General features: G+C 43.2%; 1 protein-coding gene across 3 annotated transcripts in view; it reads left to right on the forward strand.

Annotated features, from left to right (window-relative positions):
• nlgn2a (neuroligin 2a) overlaps nucleotides 1-21,254 on the forward strand; it is a 165,409-nt gene that overhangs the window by 87,939 nt on the left and 56,216 nt on the right. For 2 of the 3 annotated variants that reach the window (XM_034615433.1, XM_034615434.1), the window contains exon 3: nucleotides 3,774-3,827. The exons of the other annotated variant lie outside the window; for it this stretch is intronic. In XM_034615433.1, coding sequence (XP_034471324.1) covers nucleotides 3,774-3,827 — 54 coding nt within the window. The remainder of the gene's footprint in view (nucleotides 1-3,773; nucleotides 3,828-21,254) is intronic. 3 annotated transcript variants of the gene reach the window in all.

The raw sequence follows: 21,254 nt of genomic DNA on the forward strand, positions 1-21,254 counted from the left end.
AAACTGTTATCTGTGTTCGATTGCCTTTTTTGGCACTGCTTTGAAGTCATCAATCATCACTCCATCTTTTCTCTCTGCTCTGAGTTTGTTCTAATTGTATTTGCCTCTTAATTTTGGGATGTGTAGCACATACACGTGTGCGTCCGTGGAGGGGGTGGAGGGGGTTGATGGGACCTGGGGTGTATGGTTCTCAACTCCCGTTGCCTCTGCTCCTTTGTCTGGAAAAAAAGAGGCTTACAATGTCTGGAAAAGCAGTTGTTTTTTTTTCACTCAGCTTGATTTACCCTCCGGGCAAACTCGTGGCAAAAAGAGATGTCAATCAAGAAGAGGGTTTTCTTTCATTCTTCCTCAGCATGTTGCCAGCCAAGTAATGGTTTGCTTGATTTTCAGCTTTCCCCATTTTGCCTTCTCCCTCCCTCCCTCCCAAAAAAAACCCCCACCCTTGTTTCTTTCATAGGCGAGTTACCATTTAAACTTGTACTTGATTGACTTTGTTCGTTAATTGATTTGAAATGTACTAATCGTCAACATGTTTGTAGTTGTTTTGTGCTTTGTTTAGCTAATATTAGGTCATGAGCTGCAGAAATGATGCCGTTTTTATTGTTCCACTCAAACCCATGAGAAGACACGAACACTGCATCATCTGCATAGAAAAGTCTGTCCTTCCTCATGACTTTCAACTAATCTTAGAGTCTTCCTCAGCAAACAGACGTCTTCACCACTGAGTATGTGTATGTGTGTGAGCTCAGGTTTTTTTCTTCCTTTCATTCCGATCGCAACCCTCTCTTCAAGGTCAGGGGTGAACTTTCATTCTCAATGATCTGTCTGATTTTTCTGTGGTGAATTCCACAAACCTCAGCTCTCAGGCTGCAGCTGCAAGTGTTCGTAACCTCTGCTTTCAGGTTGTAAATACCAAAGAAAATATTGAAAATGTCAGTTTTCATGTTCATGTCTTCAAGTATCACAGAGAACCTCAGCTTTCATCTCGTAAACACCGTGAAAAATATCATGAATTCCAGCGTTCGGGCTGTAAAAAAGATGGAACTTTGAGAATTAAAAGTGAATCCATCTGCCTCAGCTGTACTTTGTGTTTGGGGCTTTTTTCTTAAACCTCAGCATGCTTATATGTTGAGCCGACATGATAAACATTACACCTGCAAAATACCAGCATGGCAAAAAACACAGCAACATGGCCAATTATGTTTTCTGAGTCGTGGCCACAGTTTCCGCACAGTTTCAATGCTGCACCCTTCTCAGTTTAGGATGAATCTACTTTTCAATCATCAGACCTTTGCTCATTTTCCAATACTAACCCTAGACCACGCTCTTCCCCCTCCCCCCTGTCAGATTTCTGTGTTAAAGGCCGACAATTTACACCAACCACCTCCCTATGAATTGTGTGTTACCCTCTTTGAACACATTCTGGATTTGGAAAACCTTGCCATGCATATGTGTGAATAAATACACAGTGATTAATTATTATTAGTAGTAGTAATTAAGACACCTCTTGAAAGCACCAAGGGATCAAGCTTTTCCAAGAGCTTTCAGTGTGGGTTGAGTTCTTCATACAGTATATGTACGCCTTAAAGGAGATGTGTTCATTTTCAGGTTCATAGATGTAATTTGTGTTTTGACTTGAAAAGGTTTTCATGCTCTGATGTTAAGAAAACAGAAGTCCTTCCTCAAGCTGTCAGTTTCTGCAGCTCCTCTTTTCAGCCTCGGTCTGAAACACTGGGTTCTAGCTCTTATCTCTTTAAGGAGGCACCCCTCCTGATAAAACCCAGTCTGCTCTGATTGGCCAGCTGACCCACTCTGTTGTGATTGGTCGGCCTAGTCCCTGGCTGTATTTGGCTTCGTTAGGGGCCGTGCCAGACTAGCCGATATGCGTGACTTATGCAAATGTTGGGTACTGTGATGCTATGACACATTCCGATACACTGGAAGTATCGGCCTGAAACCTGACGAGGTCTTCAGGAGTCAGGTCTTCAGGATGGCTTAACTTTCCACACCTTTTACATACACAAAAAAATCCTACATAATATGTCTCCTTTAAGTTCTATCCTTTTTATTTTTGTGTATTTTGATTGTTAATGCACTCTTATTTTGAAATCTCTTTGCTGGAGGTTCTTCAGAGGTTACCTATTCATCTTCCCTTCTTTGTCTGGTTCTCATTGGATAAATGACAAACATTCAGCCATCTTGCAGTGTGTATAGGCTGTGCACATTCTGTATGTCGCCCCTGGTAAAAAAAAAATCTGACTTCTATTAGCTGCCTTCTGTTTAGTCAGTTTCTAGTCTTATGTTGTGTAAGCTATCCAGTTTCTTTGCCAAAACCTCAAGTGGATTTATCAGATGAAAGCGAAAGCGATGAAAGGTGGAGTACTTTTGTAGCAGTGCTGACTTTCTGAAAGCTGAGGTGAAGAGCACTCTATATTCACATTCTCCTCTTGAAACATGAGGTGAACAGCACACACCATTACATTTTTGTTTTCTTACAACCAAAATAGTCAACTTGTCTCTTTTTTCGCTGAAATGTATTCGCAAATGAAGGTTGCAACGGGGAGAATGGCAGGTGTGAGAGCGATGAGACGGGACCCGGGTCAAAGCAGACTCTGTAGCGTTTTCTTTAAATGCCACACTTCGTGATTAAGAAGGAGGACACGGACAAGAAAAAATACAAAAACAAGGATGAATGGAAGAAAATCCGAGGTTATTCTTCTCTGTTTTCTCCATCTTCACCTCTCCTCTCTCTCTCTCTCTCTCTCTCTCTCTCTCTCTCTCTCTCTCTCTCTCTCCCCCTTCTTCTCTTTCTCTCAGCCACTCTTTTCGTTCACCAAAAACAGCCAGTGGGCAGATGGGGATCAAATTACATTCACCTTTTACCTGCGCTCCTCTGCACAATTAGTGCCACGCGTACTCGTCATTTCAAATTGACACACTGCTGTTGTGCTATGTAATTATTTACCCGCCTGGGGAATAGGTCTCTGGTTTAACCACTAAATAATGACACACACACACACACGCGCACACACACACACGCACACACACTTCACAACACAAAAGCACCTGTGCCCTATTTTATCTGAAACATGTTTAACATGCCTTTTACCCCTACAGGGGTCATTGCCTATTTGCTTACCACTGGTTGTCTCTTTAAAAAGGACTAATTGACCTGTACGATTTCACTGCCAACCAAATTTTGGGTTTTGCGCATCAGGACCCGAACCTCCCGTTCTTCCTATAGGTGTCCTCTTCTTTGCCTGTTCTTCTTCTTTTTTTTTAAATGTGTCTTTTCCCCGCTCACACGGAGGGAGGAAAGTGCTGGGTCCTGTTCTTCAAACCGCAGAGGCCTCACTACGCCACATGCCCCCTCACTCCCTTCTCCTCCCACCACAAAATCTAGACAACAAAACAGGGGTTAACGGAGAGAAAGAGAGAGTGAAAGAGAGGGACTGTAAAACATGGCAGCCGTTTTCTTCTGCAGGGGGAAAGGAGGAAATCCCATCCCAAATAAAACCCCAGCTTTCTTTGATCTTGTGTCTTTTCTTGTGATAAATCTGTGTCTGTGATGCCTTTTGTTTTTGTACTCTTTTTAAAGGAAAAAAGAAAGGATAAAAAAACCACAATAAGCAAACATGAACTCTTGCTGATTTGTCCTTTTTGCTCTTGCTTCTTTTCTTTTTTTGATATTCTTTTTTTTTCTCGTTTTTTGCCAGTAATCTTTTTTGAATTTTGTCTTTTCTCTTTTTCCCCCCTTTTTTTCTTAACCCTAGGTCCGCTCACAAAAAAACACGATGAATCTTCAATGAACAAGCCTCGAGACGAAGGTATTTTTGTTGCATGTTTTTCCTTTTTTCTTGTTTTGAAGTCTTTTTGGGGGATGTGTGCACATACAGTGGAGTGGAAAACACACACACACACACGCACACACACACAAGTCAAATAGGTGGGACTTTGGACATGAGATGCATACCGATGTGTTGCTGTAAGTGTATGTGCTGACCGTTGCAATTAAAAAAAAAGCTGCCTTTCCTATGCAAAGCCTTATGTAACCTCGGAGGATCACAACACCTGGCTGATGGAACCCAGGTACCCTTCATTAAAAAGCCATCTACAGGCTGCCGTGTGCATTTTCCAGAGGCCCTTATCTCACTCTCGAATAACAGAGAGCCTTGGACATCATCATCATCACCACGGTGCCCTTGAAAATACATTGGCCCACGTACAGCATTGTCCCCCGAAAGCAAAATTGTTGTCAGGATTTCGAGCAACAAAGCACCCATTGAGAGCCGCTCGCACAATGAGGCGCATTGTTATTGTGCCTCAATCCCCGGCTCGAGGAGGAAATTGGTATCGAGTGAGGACCCACACAAATGTTAAGGTGGCCCCGCTCCAAGTCCGCGACGATCACATCGACTCAAGTAATGCGAAAGTAAAAGACACACTTTTCAAATCGGGGGGGGGGGGTCGGACATCCGAGGACGCTCGTGCCCCTCTCTCACAGACAGTCTGTTAATTTATCTCCTACCTGCAGCACCATACACTGCGGAGGTGATTTAATCTGCACTTTCATCCCCCAACCCCCCCCCCCCCCCCCCCCCCCCACCCCCACCCCCACCCCCACCCCCCTCGTCCTTGTTCTTTTGGACCTGTTTCTTGGAGGGAAAAAAGATGACTGATGGTATTTTGATACATATTTCTCTTTATGCTATTTTAAGGGTTGTGCTGGTGAATCTTCTTTTTTTCCCCCTTCGTCTTCTTCTTCTTCTTCTCTCGCTCCGTGATGCTCTTTGATTTGGGGGTATTTTTTTTAAGTTTGTGAGTCGGAGGAAGTTTGACACAAGAGGATTTTCTTGGTGATCAAACGCCATGGCACAGACACCACTTTTTTTTCCTTTGGAGCCGCCGCAGTCAGCGAGCACCCCCCCCCCCTGCACCCAAACCACATCTTAAATATATCTTCCATCCCTCATCATGACGTATAATTAGCCCAATTTGATCCGGAATCTCAGATTCTGTTACAAAATCGGATCCGAATTCCTCTCTGGCACAGGGGGGGGGGGGGGGGGGGGGGGAACTGGTGTAACACTAAACACTGTTACACTACACAACAGTTTTGATGCTAAAAACAATTGATACGCATTGAGATATTATGCTATTACATGGGAATCAAAATTCAAAGAAGAGAATATGCATAAAACTGTAGAAGAATGCAAATTACTGAAAAAAATCTGCTTTGCATAAGGTGAGAGATATTAAAAGCTTTCAAGAATACAAAGGAAATCAGTTCCGTTACAGCCCCATTAGTTGCAAGGCTTGTCAGGGCCGTAGCCAAGACTTCAGAGCAGCGCAGTACAGGACAGAAAAAACATTCTCAGTTATCAGGCTATGAAATGACAAATTCTCTTTGTGAAAGCCTTCTCCATCCCCATGGCAATTTTGAAAGAACAAAGAAGATTTTGTGACATTGCAGCTCATTTTGATGCCTGTCATGGTCCAATATACGACGTGGTCCCTTAAAACTTCCAGGGCAGAAACGATGAGACTTTTCAGCGAGGTCAGAAACATCTTGTGTCGAGTAAAGTTTTAAAATGAGCAATATTTGCACATTCAGAATGGACAGTTTTCAGTGAGAGAAAAGTAGTGGAATTAACAATGTTTATTAGACATTTTTTTTGTGGATAAAAAAAAACATGAGACTTAAATAGTATTCAATACGTTATAAAAAGTTACTGGGGAAGATTGTTTAAATAGGTTAAGTCTAAAAGATCAGAATCAGCCTTACAAACTGGCCGTGAACCCGCTAATCTGTTTATAAAATTCCCAAACTTACAGAAGCTGTTTTGAAGTCCATTGTGCCCACACTGGTGACTAGTGAAGTGTGGTAAAAACAGATATGTGGAAGGAAATACACCAGTGAGTTCAACTTCCTATAGGAAGTAAACACAATACTACTTGTAACTTTTAAAATGGATAATAATTTTGTCATTATCATTTATCATTAGACCAGAAATTGTGAAAGACTAAAGTTGAACTGCGAGAGTCGCTACAGTGTGGAACCAGAATGGCACTAAGTCATAAACATGCTTGATTTTTTTCATGAAGATCAGTGAATTATTGTTTTGACAAATCAATGCAAATGTTGAAATATGCCCCATGTTCAAAAATATGTAAAAGAACAAAAATCCTGGATCTGCTCCCTGATTCGGATCCACCGCAAAATTCAATGGCTGCTTCCTTGGGTTATGCCCCACCCCTTATAAGTAAATCCTGCTAACAAACTGACTAAATAACCAAAACCAACGTAAACAACATTATTGGCAGAGATAATAATCAATAATTTCAACAAAATAATCTGTATACTTGCAGAACTACCTTTTTTTCCAAAGTTTGTTCAGTTGTCGTGTGACCTAAGTATGGAACGAGAGGGACACTCCTCCGTCAAAGCTGAATGAGCACTTTATTACCACATTGCATATATTGACAGAGTGAAAACAAAAATCCTTTGTCCCCCTCCAAAATAAAAGGGGTTCTTCCTTTGGCCGTGTCACGCCCCTCTACAAAATCTCATGGAAATCAGTTGAGTAGTTTTTGCGTAACCCTGCAAACAATCAATCAAACAAACCAATGCAGACGAAAGCATAGCTGCCTTGGTGGAGGTACAAATACAGTAATGCAACACAATGTGCAGTACTTTGCATTATGTCCTTTTGGTTCCGTCTTGCCGGGTGGAAACCATTCTTACCCACACTCAGGGCTGTAGGCTACTTACCCTCTGATTCCCAGCTGCTGCTCAGCCTGACCTGTGCATTGCTCCACCATGAGGAAAAGCACTGTTGCCTGTCAGCGACCTGCAGTGTTTGAATTGTTGCACAAATAAAGGTTCCAGTGTGAGATTGCAGACACAGTTATAATCTTCCCTTACCTTGGCTTAAACCCTCCTCAGTTGGCTCCTTGAGTATTGTTTTCCCCAACCAAGAAAATAACACTCTCAACACGCCGGACAGAGAAGCTAAATAACTACATGGCCAGCATTTTATCTGATAACAGCCACGGCGAGCGCAGTCGGTTCATCCATTTTGTCCTCATTCTTTCAGCCGTGTATCAACGGCCTTTTCAAATTGGCATGCTTTTAAGCTGTGTAATCTAGGCCACGCAGAAACACATTCATAAGCTGTTCTCTTCAAGTAAAAACACAACAACCATGTAACGTACACTCGAGACGCGCAACGAGCAATTAAGGCGGCGTCCTCCACCCAGCGAGACGCCTTAACTCAGCAGCAGCAGTGGCTCACTCTCCGCCTCTGCATCAGGTGTGATAGCGAGAGCGTGAAGGGTTGGGCTGCTGTGCTGTTCAGCGGCCATGTTTGAGAAGATTGATGGTGCATACAGCGCAGCGTGTGTGTGCGTGGAGAGGGGAGGGGATTAAAGACCAGCCCGAGACTGAGCTAAATTAAGAAAGAGACGGTGAGTGTGTGTCCCTGTGTCGTCCAGTGTGTCAACTCTGATCAGAGACAAACCTGGGACATATTTCTGCCGGGACACACGCACACACACGTGACACATGTCTCCAAGACTTTAGAGGACGTTACGATGACTTACATTGCTTTCCTGGAGACTAACTTTACCTTTAACCGGAGTTACTACTTGCCTAACCCTTACCCTAACCTAAAATTTTACCTAAACCTAACCTTGACCTTGACCTTGATCGTGACCTAACCTTAAAAAACGTAAAGTTTGATGATTTACATTATGGAGACTTGCTTCTTGTCCCCATCAGGGAGACAAGTCCCCATAGTGTGACTTTGTAAATAGAAATAGGTCCCCACAACACGAGTAATACCTGGATCACTCACACATACACACACACAGCGTAATATAAACAGGGCCACACAATACAACCCCCTATAAAGAGAATACTCCATCAAACATATTAATAATTAGTAATAAGTAATAATTATTTTGAAGACATTTTATTCAATGACTCCAGCAACATTAGTACATGACTTAAAATTGCAATATCGTATAAGAAACTACACTCTCTGCTGTGTCATTATTTAAACAGGACAATTGAAGAGAGGGTTGGTATTTTCAGAAGCGAGCATTGTGCACTAGTTTATTAAGATTTTGGCGATTTTCAATCTGAGGCCGTCAATTAGGACTCCTGATGAAATCACGTCCAGCTTTTTTGGTCTTTGAGACCTGAACATTCAAACAATGGGGATCCAGACAGAATGAGGAAAAGAAACGACTGCAACTGCTACTTTTAATACTGTATAGATTATTACTCCTATGTCCCACAGCGGATAGAAATATTTATCGACCTTTTCGAGGCCGAGTGTCGCTCACTGGTCAAACATTTAGCATGTGGATTATGTGACGGATCGAATGAGGCTCTGGCTTCTTCCAATAATGCAGTAAATTTTCTTCATGACTAGCGGTGATAAGAATATGAACCATCCAGCTGCGTGTTTAATTACAGTGTAATATTGGGTATCATTAATCAAACAAAGCACGGAGAGGTTTTATAGTGGTGCCGTTACATCCCCAGACTACAGGAATTATAGAATCCCTCATTTACACACTGTTATTTTACACTACGTAAAGCTTTCTGCTAACATGGACTGAGATAGGTATAAAATAGATCAAGTGGAGCCGTTGATTGGATGAAATTAATGCGTAAATACATGACTGGAACATTGAACATTTGCCAGTTTATCACTGCAAGCACCTCCTCACGCAGTAATTAGACAGACATATTTTCTATTTTACGACAAATTGATTGTTATTTCTTATGATTGAGGAAATCGCATTTGTTAAACAGTAATGTACATTTGATTCACATCAAATAACACTTGTCTAAGTGTTATTGGGAATCTATGAGACTGCATTTTCTACTAAGGTGCACTTAGATAAAGTGATTTGTTTATTCAGAACGCCTCTCGCTCTGAGCAAGGCTGCGGTGAAATGAAAACGCTAATATTCTGAGATCAGGTGGATTTAGTCATACAATAACTGCATTTTTAAAAATAAGTGCACTCCGATATCTAAATTTCTACGAAAAGGATCACTACCATGGCTCTGGTTCATTTCATTTACGTTATAATAAGAGTTTTAGGGTTGTAACAAGGCCGACCAGCTACAAGATGAATCAGGACCATAAAACATTTGATTGAGCCATCGCAACTTCTTTCTTGTTAATTGCCCAGCGTTTAGCCAATAGTTGAAGAGGGACATGAGGAAGAAATTTCCACAATGGTGGATTCTTTAGAGAGACTTTTTCAACAGGTACATTATCACAACCTCCTCCACCGTCGCCTTGTTTGTTGTCGTCAGAAAAAAACTCTTGACTCTGCGCTGCCCTCTAGCGGATGTGTTGCTTAACAACAAGGACACATGTATGTGGACGGTGACGATAACAACGTTTGAAACTGACGCATGAATTTTCTTACGTAACGGCAGAATATGTGAGCAATTCTACACTTTCGAGCCTGACCCATATGGATGTTCGGAGGCCGACGGAGGTTGACTTATTTGATGACAAAATAAAGTCTCCACTGCTGTTAGTGGTACTACTTTAAAATGAATAAATCGGTGCATATCAGACAACTTCTGGCCCATTCTGACACTCACCAATCTATGTGATGTGATACGATACACAACAAGATCTGATATGATTATTGTAAACAGCATATGCTTTTATTCTTGAACACAGCATGCCGTGCCTGTGATCCACCCTGTCCAAGCACCAGATGCTTGTAAAAGTTTATCTGTAAAATTTACTGTCCCTGCTGACCACTGTCTGCTCACAGCCAAACAATGGCTCTTCATCAAACAGGCTTTTGATTAACGGCCTGTAATTCTGGCTCCGCAGAAAAGTGCCTCTCCACGGGCTGGGCGAGCGAGCACGGTTTACTGAATCGGCGTTTAACGAATGCCTTGTAACTGAATATGTCGCACAGTAAAGCAGGAAATGACTTGGATGTCACAGACCGTATTCACACGGAAGAAGCGGTATATTTTTGGCTGGCGGTGATTATTTTTAGCTGCTGCTAATTTCTCAGGATTATTGAGAACCGGGCCCTCGCAGAGACAGAGGAGCAAGGGGGCAGAGAGAAATGGACCAAGAGACATGGAGGGATGTCAGTAAGAGTTATAGCAGCATCAGAGTAAGTCGCTTCCTAATTCGTTGTGTGTGTTGATGGCGAGCGAGACGGAAGACGGGGAGAGAGAGAGAGAGAGAGAGAGAGAGAGAGAGAGAGAGAGAGAGACGAAGGGGCTTCATCACAGGGACATTTCAGCGGGAAACAACAGAGGACATTCACAGTGCTCTCTCCTGGACGGTGTGGAGGAGAGTTTGTCGTTGTTTGTTTGAGTCAGATATAAGCTTGTCTCTCCTCTCTGTTTTCGTCTGCATCAATGCATTTAGCCGCGCCGTTTCCACTGCGATTACAACTCGGCTAACAGACGCTTGTGGCCCGTGGGCAACGCAGCATCTCTTCACATCGGCCTCTCTGTTCCGTGCTCTCGGAGAGATGCACGTTTGCCCGTTGCAGCGCTCGCCCGCAAACCCCTCGTTTTTGGAAAACGGCGCCAATGCGAGGATGGAGACTCGGCACGTTTTCGTTTCTTTTTCATATGCTTTGGAGCATCCCGGAAAGAGGTGTTGCACCCTGGACACAGAGTTATACTGAATGTACTGAGCTATACACATTCTAAAACTAATCTCTAACTTGTGATATCCAAAAAGGACGAGGGAACCGTGAGCCAATCCGTTGTGGAAAATGTGCAGACCGGCCTCCATTCTATTTTTTTTTTTCTCGCACAATTTTTAACTTCCTTATGTGCTGAATACAAATAACTTCATAAGAGGATTTTGACTAGAATGAGGCGGCACAGTGACAAGATTGAGCAGTATATTGAAAAATGATGAAAGGAGAATGGAAAGAAAGAAAAACGGCAAGGAGCAGAACTGAGCAGCTCACGAAAGAAAATGACAAAACAGGACAGGCCGGTGAAGAACACCACACACGCTAGCGTGACAAAGACAAATAAAACACACTACAAGAAAGCCCGGCGCAGGACAACAGAATCTTCTCCAGTGAAGGATCAACAGTACCGTCAAACCGACTTCATTTTAACATTACATCAGAGACTCGAATCTCTTGTCTCCTTCTATCTCTCCGACTCTCGGCGGACCTGTCAGTTATTCGCCGCTGAGGCTCCCTGCCTCCCATTACCTCCACGCTCGGCCCACGTCGTGTCAAGGTTGTGTCAATACCGTGTCGAATACACCTACTCCGTTGCGCGCTGACAGATAATATTTCATTGAGCGTGAAACCTTTTTGACAAGACAAAGAAAAAGCAGAGCGGAGGGAAAGGACGGGGGATGAAAAGGAACGGGAGGTACCGCGAGATAGAGTGGGACTGCGAGTGAGGAAGAAAGAGACGGGGGGGGGGGGGGGGGGGGAAGAGAGAGCTATTTGGCGCCGTGTCGCCTGTCAGCTCACTCAGAGCTTGGGAAAAAGGGCTCAACACGTTTTTTTTTTTTGTCTTGCACTTGGCTGGGTTTATTGCCATGTGTAATGGCTATAAGGGACGGAGGGAAGCAGCAGAGATGGCAGGCTCAGCTCCTCGCTCACTCCTGGACCTCAGTGAATACCCCAGTGTCGGCTTTGAGCTAGCCAAGAGCTATTGTGGGTCTGTTTAATCCAAATCAATAAACTTTAGAGTGCTCACTGAAACAAATGAAGTTTGGAATTGTCAAATTGCATTGCAGAGGAGGCCTCCCAGCAGGCACTCGTAAGGCCAGTAATACTAAAGGAGTGTGGTGGAATTACTCTCTAGATTAACGATTGGGTGGTACACGGTTTAAAAATGGAAATGCACATTAAAGCACACTGCAAAAGATAGGAGCCAGGGCGCATTTAGATATACAATCTCACTGAAGTGGGAACTGTGTGTAGCTCTGCCTGCTTTACTGCTACTGCAAGAAAAGATGCTGCACTACCAAGGCGGAAGGATAGATGGTACTTCATGACCACCTCATGAGCAACGGGAGAGGTTTCTCTACCATATAAAGCCGTTTTCAGACATGAGCGCAAGAGACTGTCGGCACAACGTGGGGCCAGACTTTCTCCGGACTTTGCTTCAACAGCGCTGCAGGAGATTCTCCGGTCAGACGCGTTCACGACGACACAGTCTCGATCCCCGGAGCGTTCAGGTGAGGGGTGGTGCAGCAGGCAGAGGCAGGATGGGATGTGAGGAGTTCCTCGTCTTTTTGTTTACAGCACATCAACACCGGTGTCGGCCCTTATCATCAAAATAACTCCTGACATCCTCTTCAGCGTCTTACGTGTGATTGGCACCTTTTTTTCATCCTGACATATTTCTGATCCGTTTTTTCTTTTGTTATCTACGGAGACATGTCTGACTTCTTGAGTGATTTCTGAATAATTTGACTCTTTTTTCATTCTATGCTGCCATGTGAGAACTAGAGGTCATGAAGAGTTCCTTTACTCACAGTTCACCTACTGCAGAGGCAGGATGTAAATTATCTGGAATATGACTCAAGAGACTGGCAAAACATTATTATTATTCTCAAAAAAACACGCCTTCAGTGCTCTAATTCTGTCTATTCTAAAAGAACGAATGACATCAAACTTCAACAGTAACATTAAAACAGATATTTGCAAATCTATCTCCGAGAAATAAATTCATGTGCAGTAATATAATTACGACGGCAAATATGCACAGAGAGAAATAAACTGCCGCTGGCAATGTTTTTAATCAACAACTTGAGGAAAGATTTTTAAGGAGAGTATCTGCAGTGTCATCAGACAACATCCGCTCATGTCAAACATGTAAGTAGTGTGGCCTATTTTTATGATGTTTCTAAATATTTAAACGAGTGAAAATATTCTTGGCAGCTACATTTATTTCCTAGTTTGTGGAATCGGAGCAAAGCGAGTGGGACTGCAAGTGGAAGAATTCCATCAGTCTTATTCCAGAATGCTTGTGAACACCAAGGTGGTGACGTTTACCAGCAACTGGTTCTGGTTCAGTTGCATAGTTACAGGGAAAATGTGGGTGTGGTGACTCAAAGTTGGAAAACCAATCAGAGCAAAGGGTCTGACAACTGTGGAGAAAAAAGGCAAATTTGCTTCTCCGCCATCAGATTATCTGTCAGGACAGACGAGATGAGTGAGCTGCTGATAAGCCATGTTCCCTCCCCGGGGTGACGTGGAGCACAAGCAGGAAGATCTCCATGCATGTAACAATGTCTGATTATAGATGAGCGGCTGAACACACACACTCTGCCATCAGTGCACACACCCTGCGGTGGAACGTAGCCAGGCTCCTGGCAATGCAGATCCCAGAGATCACAGCTCAAACGGCATACCTGCTGAGGGTAGACACACTCGCACACACACTGCAGGAGAGATGAATCATCCCTCCGACTGTGCACACACATGCAGTTCTGCGAGAATATGTCGAGCTAAGTTGCTGTAAGTTATAAAAGTTCCTCTCTCTTTGACCAGACACAGCTTTCTTTAGCTTGTGTTGCCTCTGCTCGCCGTGTTTGTGCGCGTTGTTTTCCCCTGGATTGTATTGTAACTGTCGCAGTGGCATTCCAATTAAGGAGGCATTGTTATGTATGAGACGGAGAGCAGTGGGTAGTGGCGGAGCTGACAGCGTTACTTAATGGGAACGCTGGTGTCTGAATGGAGATGACGGTGGTGACTCTCTGCGCCCAATTTATTGTTTCTCTGCTCTTCCTGCAGAAGCTCACACACTCGCACAAATCAAAAAAGAAGATATTACTTCCACGAGGTCATATTCTGCAAAACACACAAACAGCGCCTGCGTTCATGTAACTCGCACATGATTACATTATAAAGTTCAAAACAATAAAGTAACATAAAGTCTATGCAAAACCTTTGGAGCCATTAATCAAGATGATAAGTTACAACCTTGCACGTGCACAAAACACAATATAACGTGTACTTATATTCATTTGTTCATCAAAGACAACAGTTCAGCCACGATAGTAATTGATAATCCATGTTGCGTTCTTCACTGGTAGTTGAGCCTAATGCTGGTTGTTTTCTTCCGGAAGGTAGTCATAGTGATAGGAAACGGACCAATCAGAAAAGGCTACGTCATGGCCAAAGAGGGGTTAGGGTTAGCAAGCAGTCAGCAAGCAGTTGTTAGTGTCTACATCATAGTTTCTAAAACTCGGTTTCTGCTCGTCCGGATTAAAGTGCAGCCCCGGTGTTTTCAAACTTAAACGAGGCCAGTAGCGGTTTTTAAAAGTCTCTATTTTAGCCGCTCTAAAACTTTGGAGTAGTGGTGACGCAAGAGTTGATGCATTTTCAAACGAAAACGTAGTGTGGATGTAGTCTCAGTTAGCTACTTATTCAGACACATGGCATTTACAGTGCACATTACAAAAATGAACATGGATGGAGTAACAAACCTAAAAAGTAGAAAAGATTGCATTCATTTTAAGGCCCTGTCTACACTACTGGCGATATATGTTAAGAATGCCTTGCCAGTAGGTGGCGATAAAGTGTACACCAACGATCTGTCAAATACTCGAGAAGAACATTGTGAGCCTGTAAATAATCTAAATCACATATTTATATAAGTTATTAAATCAAAATCAAACAATCAAAACTGTCGGTGTAATGACATGGATAGGCGACTTTATGTGAAGACTTACTCAGAGTGCACATCCCTGTTGGGGCAGGTTGAACAAACCAGCCCCTGGATTCCTGCCTGTGTCAAGGAGGCCTCACAGCAACGAACCCTCGCACTCATTCAATCCCAATTAGACCCCAGACACCCCCGTGAAACCAGGGCTCCGATGGTCGCCCCGCTAATGGCCAGATCGTTCTAGAGAGGTCAGAGGGAAAGCGAGGGAGGAGGACTGGGTATAATGAGAGGTTGCAAGAGGACAGACGAGGAGGGAGGGGGACGAGGAGGGGAGCGTTGGAGCATGGTTGATTACATTTCATTCAAAGACATACCAGAGATGTACAACCACAAAGTCCAGACATGCCTGTGCGTTTACATCCACGCACGATTGCTTTGAGGCCCTTGCAGCAGTCCTTCCTTACAATTGCCTGTAAGGTAATAACATATAAGTATATCAAAATCCATAATGCTGCTCTATCACTTCTCCGAGAAATTCAGCACAATTGTGGTGAACCTAGTTCAGCATTTGAGCTCCAAGCCCTCGGAGTCTCACCTCTTACTCGAACCAGATTTCTACCAGATTGATGTTGCGTAATGTTGTTATCAGGAAAAGGAAGTGGGTAGTAGCAAACACAACAAAATGCTAGTCTTTAAGTAATCAGGCACAAGTATAGTCGATAATGAGCCAACAAGGAATAATTTAGAAATCAAAATAGTCTTTAAGTATTAAAGAGCTACGGTATTCTTAAAGAAATACATGTAGTTTGGGCTTTTCACAGCGGTGGAGCAAGTACTCAAACATTTAACTCAAGTGAAAGTACAAATACATACACATAGATGTACTCGATCAAAAGTGAAAGCACTTGAGTAAAAGTAACTGCAGAGTGGAGCCTGTTCGCGAATGCAACGCTCTATTACATCATAATGGCTGAGTCTCAGTGGTGTTTCTTCACCAGTGCTGCTGCTGCTGCTGCTGCTGCAAGAGGCAGGGTCAAATGTGCCTGCCCTCTCAGATCACTGGAAAAAACTCAATACTTTTAACAATCTAAAAAACCTTTTAAATATGCAGCAATGCATAGAAAAATGTAGCGGAGTAGAAAGTCCAGATACTTGTTGATACACGTGGAGGGAGAATGAAAAGTAAATCTGCTTAAGTGACGCCCGGGCCCTGCTGGATGTGTGAGCGCCGCGCGTCCCCTTGCGGAACAGTTACAACCGCCTCACTGCCTGCGTGGGCTCTCACACGTGTGAGCAGATTTGATCAAAACATGAGCAAAATTTTAGACCGTATATACTCATATACATAGACTGTACCATATATGTAGTAGGTAATAATTAGCCTGGTACACTAAAACAGCTATATACCAGTAGGCCTAATTTGTATTTCAAATATGTGGCATGAAGTGGACCATTTTGTTCATTGATTGATTGTTTGGTTGAGTACTTTTCTTAGTATTTTGCATTTTACTTCAGGCGAGATTTTCATATCCACATAGACGCACACACACACACACACACACACACACACACACAGACAAAGGTTTTGCATATTCTGTTACCGGTCAAGCATAAAGAAAAGAGAAATAAAAGCAAAGCAAGGAAGAGAGGGGGTCAAGTGAAGTCCAAAAGGCTTGAGGCCAATAGAAAGGGATGTGGAAAATGGAAGAGAGGAGGAACGTTATGAGGGGAAAAGAGAGCGAGCCAGCAGTGGGGAAGCAAGGACAATGCCTGTGTCTGTGTCGTCTTTGTCGTCACTGTGGCATTTTGAAAGACAGGAGGGCTGTGTGTGTGTGTGTGTGTGTGTGTGTGTGTGTGTGTGTGTGTGTGTGTGTGTGTGTGTGTGCTTCCCCATCCTCTTGATTTGTGCAATTGATCTGCTCCCTAATAGTGAGCAAAACAAAAAGTCAGCCTAATCCAACCATTATTTATAACACAGATGGGAGAGAGGAGGAGGGGTGAGGGATGCAATTTACCAGTAGAAGTGCTACAAAAGCCTATGATGGAGAGATGAGATAAAGATAGAGGAGAACAAACAGATACAGGGAGAGAGAGAGAGATGAAAAGAGAACGGGAGACGACTGAGTGCAATTGGAAACTGAGAAGAACAAGAAGCTCGGATATGCTGGGCTTGTATCCGAGGTAAGAGAGGGGTTACGAATAGACTCTCACAGAAAGAGGCTCGCCAGCGCTAGATTAAGACAGAAGAGGAAAATAGCCAGAGATGAAAAGAGAGGGGAGGCGGGGTATCGCAGAGAAAATGGAGATCAGAAAACAAACAAGTGGAGAAGATGAGCGAGGCCAGGGTGGCGGCTGGCGGCTGGAGAGGACGAGGGTGGAGAGATTGTGAAATAGATCGAGAGCAACAGGAAGTGGGAGAGGAGGAGGAGGAGGGGGAGAGCACTTGCTGGTGGCGAGCGCGGGAGGCGAAGAGGTGGTGTGAGCGGACGGAGAAAGAAGAAAGTGAGATGGATGGACAGCCAGGGAAAATTACTACTTGTGTTTTTGGAGATGTTATCCAATCTAATAGGAATCAAGGATCTTGGAAGCTGCTACTTCTGTTCCCAGTGGTCGTACTTGTCTTGCTCTGCTCTTTTTTTCCTTTTTAAACCTCACCCACACTTAAATATGCTGCTGTTTGATTTAGAATAAAGAGAAAGTAGATGGAGGAGGCGCTGAGCTCCGAATACAAAGGAGTAAAGGTTGCAGATGCTCACCACATTGTGATAGGTATCTCTGACTCCAGAGCTGCAGGATCCAGATCTGACACGACTCTATTATAATTATATAACAGAGCGAGGACCCTATTGGAATTGCTCCGATTATTATTATTATTGTTGTTGTTGTTGTTAGAGGGTTCTTCCTGTCAAAAGGGAGTTTTTTTCCTCTCCCCAGTTGCCAATGCAATTACTGAAGCTGCTTTCAGACATGCACTGAACTCTGTGCTTGTGTGAACGCACAAGTCCGAGTGAGACGCTGACTTTCTCCGCCTGGCCTCCTCGTATAATGTCCGTAGCAATCCAGGAGAAGTCGATGGATTCACCACGAGCGAGTGGTGTTGGTGGTGGGGGGGGGGGGGGGTGGTTGATGACGCTTCTAACTCGCGCCAGACGCCAAAATGAAAAAAGAAAACAAATAACTCCCGGTGAAAAAGTGGTGACACACACGTAAAAGACACAGATAAACATGTCAATAGAGTTTGTGGCGATAAGAGCCGACGACGAAGAAAATCATGTGATCTCCCAAGGGGAGTTAATACATCACTTCCTGTCAACCGGTTAACTCCTAGCCAATTCTCCGCATTTGTCTGAAAACCGCTTATGTGAAGTGCCTTCAGATAATGTATGTTGTGATTTGGCGCAACACAAATAAAGTTGAATTGAATTAACACCCACAACAATAACAGGCCTGCCTCATCTAATTGCTGAAAAATCAATACTTATATATGGCCTTCCACAAGATGGATGCTGTAGCTTCTCTGCGTGCTTCCGGGCCATAGGGTTTGTTGGTTAGTTCTGTAGAAGCATATTGAGCTGGGAGGTGGATGTTTGTTCACTGTTGCTGGAAGTGAAGTTGGTGTAGACGGAGTGCAAACAGTACGGGATCATCCAGACCCCCCGCTGGTCCCTACAGCCCAGAGTGTTAAAAGCTCAGACAGAAGTAAGGGGGCACAAGCAGCACTCGGTGTGTTCTGACTGTGTGTGTGTGTGTGTGTGTGTGTGTGTGTTTCTTCAGTCTTTTTTCGATGTAAAATAAGCAAGCAGGGGAGTTTTTAAGCGTCTCTTTTTATTCATTTATTTCAACTGGAGATTTTAGACTTCTATTTGTTTCGCAAAACATGGTGCTGCGGTGGTCAGCACTGTCTTTCCTCACAGCAAGAAGGTCGGCCGGTAGTTTATGTTAATTGGAGAGTCCCCCCATGACCCTCAAGAGAACAATGGGTGGATGCAAATTAGTATTGTTTCAATTTTGCGTCCCTTTTGTGGTAGAAACGTCATCGACTCGCTCACTGTGAATTTTCCGGACATTTTCCCGCTTTGTTCTCACATTGGTTCTCCTGGATATATTTTACTGGGGGTGCTGGCAGGAACAGGAAAAGCGTTTTCAGGCTTTGGATACCGATGTACCACAATCACCGAAGTCCTTGACGTTGCTTTGCATCAGCCCCTTGGACACACACGTGAACCTCAGTGCCATCAAGAAAACCGAATTTAAGTCGATGTAAAACTTTCTAAAAGGCAGACTCTGTGGAACGAGCATTTTCTGTGAGCACATTTGTCTATTCCACCTAATATGACTATCCAATAAACCCTAGAGGCAACCACATGCCATATGTCAATACACATAATGAGATAACGTGTCGAAACAGGTGTTTTGTGGGGTTTTGAAATTGCCTGTTTGTGTTAAAAAAAAAAGAAAAGAAGCTCTACAGTGTAATAGATGTTTTACAATGCAATATAATTGTTAATTATCTTCATGTAATTATGCAGACTTTAATCAGGACTTTAAGAGGCTCGCATTAGGACAGACGCTTGAGAGTCAGCTGCCAAACAGCCACCTTTCAATGGAAGAAAATCCCGACATCCCACAGGACACGTTCCTGTTTGGTTCCTTTGTTTATATGCGGGTGGCAATGTTCTGAGAGAATATTCCTCTCAATGCAATACTACCGAGCAGGAAACTACCAGGTTGAGCAACTGAAGGCAAAACAATTGGTATTAACTGCAAATTGTAATAGGATCTACTTTAGTTTAGTTTAGTTTGTTAGTTTGACCAAAAACAGGAAAACAAAATAGGATAAATGAATAGAAGTGACACAAAACAAGGGAATTATTTCTGTATCAACGTCAGAAATTAGAGCTGTATGAAATGATTGTCAGTGAGTTTAATTAATGAGGAAGAAAACACAGTTAATTTAAAACTTTTTTTTCTTTAAAGTTAGGACTATAGAACATGCTCTTACTTCCGTCCAGCAGCTTCTCACATGTATTATAATGCCAATGTGCACACACACACACACACACACACACACACACACACACACACACACACACACACACAGACACACACGCACACACGCACACGTCCCTGATGCAATCAGTATGGCCTTGATCCATTGTGTTCTAATGATTAAGCCTTAGCCCTGCTCGCTGGCCTATAGGCCGGCTCCGCTGCTGTGCATCTCATCACATCCCATTCATCACTGCGCGTCCGTCTTAACCTCCAGCGCTCTATCACATGAACCTGCCATTGACCTCCTATTGACACACACACACACACACACACACACACACACACTTACATTCATCACATTCGCGTCAGGCAGCCACACAGTTTGTTGGGAGAGGACGGTTTGTAACTTTTTCTCTGAATGTGGTTCATTTCAGTTGCTTTACCGACTCGAGGTCCATGCAAACGCACAAGTCACAATCTCTGCAGTATGAGATTCTTGGCCGGCCACTGGCTTTTGTATCAATGAAAACAAAAGCCTTTGACAGATGAGTAGAGGAAAAATATATTTGATTTTGCCTTAAAGGTCCAGTGTGTAAGGTTTAGGTAAAAGGGATCGTCAGAAATTGAATATAAAATAATCCTAATTTCACTAGTGTGTTATCATCTAAATTGTAAGAATTTTTGTTTTCTTTACCCTAGAATGGGGCCTTTGCATTTAAATACTTTATATTTACATCAGGAGGGGGTCCTCTCTACGGAGGCCGCCATGTTTTTTTTTTACAGTAGCCCCAACTGGACAAACTTTGCTACTGAATGCTACCACTGGTTCTCTGTTCAGGTGAGGGGTGTTCAGCTGCAACATCAACTTCACCACTAGATGCCACTAAATTCTACACACTGAACCTTTAACTGTATCTTCTATACACATATAAATGTATTTTGCACAAACAAAGAAAACATTCACATGCACAATGGTGCCTTGGTTTGGGGCCTTTTAGAAAGAGAAATAGTTAGAGGATGAAGCCTTATTCTGGGATATGTGTCCACGTACAGCTTCACTTGCACATTGAAGATAAGCTTTCTGTAATAATTTTAGTCCATCATGACTAAAACTGCAGGTCACCGGGATTCAGAAATATCTATTTTTCCTCCATTACACTGTTACAATATTTTCACCACTCCGTAACCTTTGTGTTAATTGGACCACTAGTACAAAGTGCCCGTGTGTATTTGCACACAGATGACAGTTCATCATTTGCTGTGAGCAATTTCCTTATTATTACTGCTCAGAGTAAAAGGTCAATATTTATCTACCTCACGCCTGCATGTGCTCGTGCACACACACACACACACACACACACTCACAGGCCCATCCATACTAATGAAAATGAAAATAGAAATGGTGAGGCAATGCACAAATGTTGAGCCTATGCAGGAGAAAAATGCTCATTTGTAGGAAGTGAAAAACACATAAATCTGTATGCGATATTATTCCCCCTTGTGTTGTCGTTTTATTCCAACGTGATTCGATATCTTTTTTAATTATTTCTCTCTGTAAGGAGAGGGCCCTCCGCTCCCAACTCTAAATGCTCAGTTTATGGGGA

The sequence above is a fragment of the Hippoglossus hippoglossus genome, chromosome 18 (genome assembly GCF_009819705.1).
Source record: "Hippoglossus hippoglossus isolate fHipHip1 chromosome 18, fHipHip1.pri, whole genome shotgun sequence".
Taxonomy (NCBI): Eukaryota; Metazoa; Chordata; class Actinopteri; order Pleuronectiformes; family Pleuronectidae; genus Hippoglossus; species Hippoglossus hippoglossus.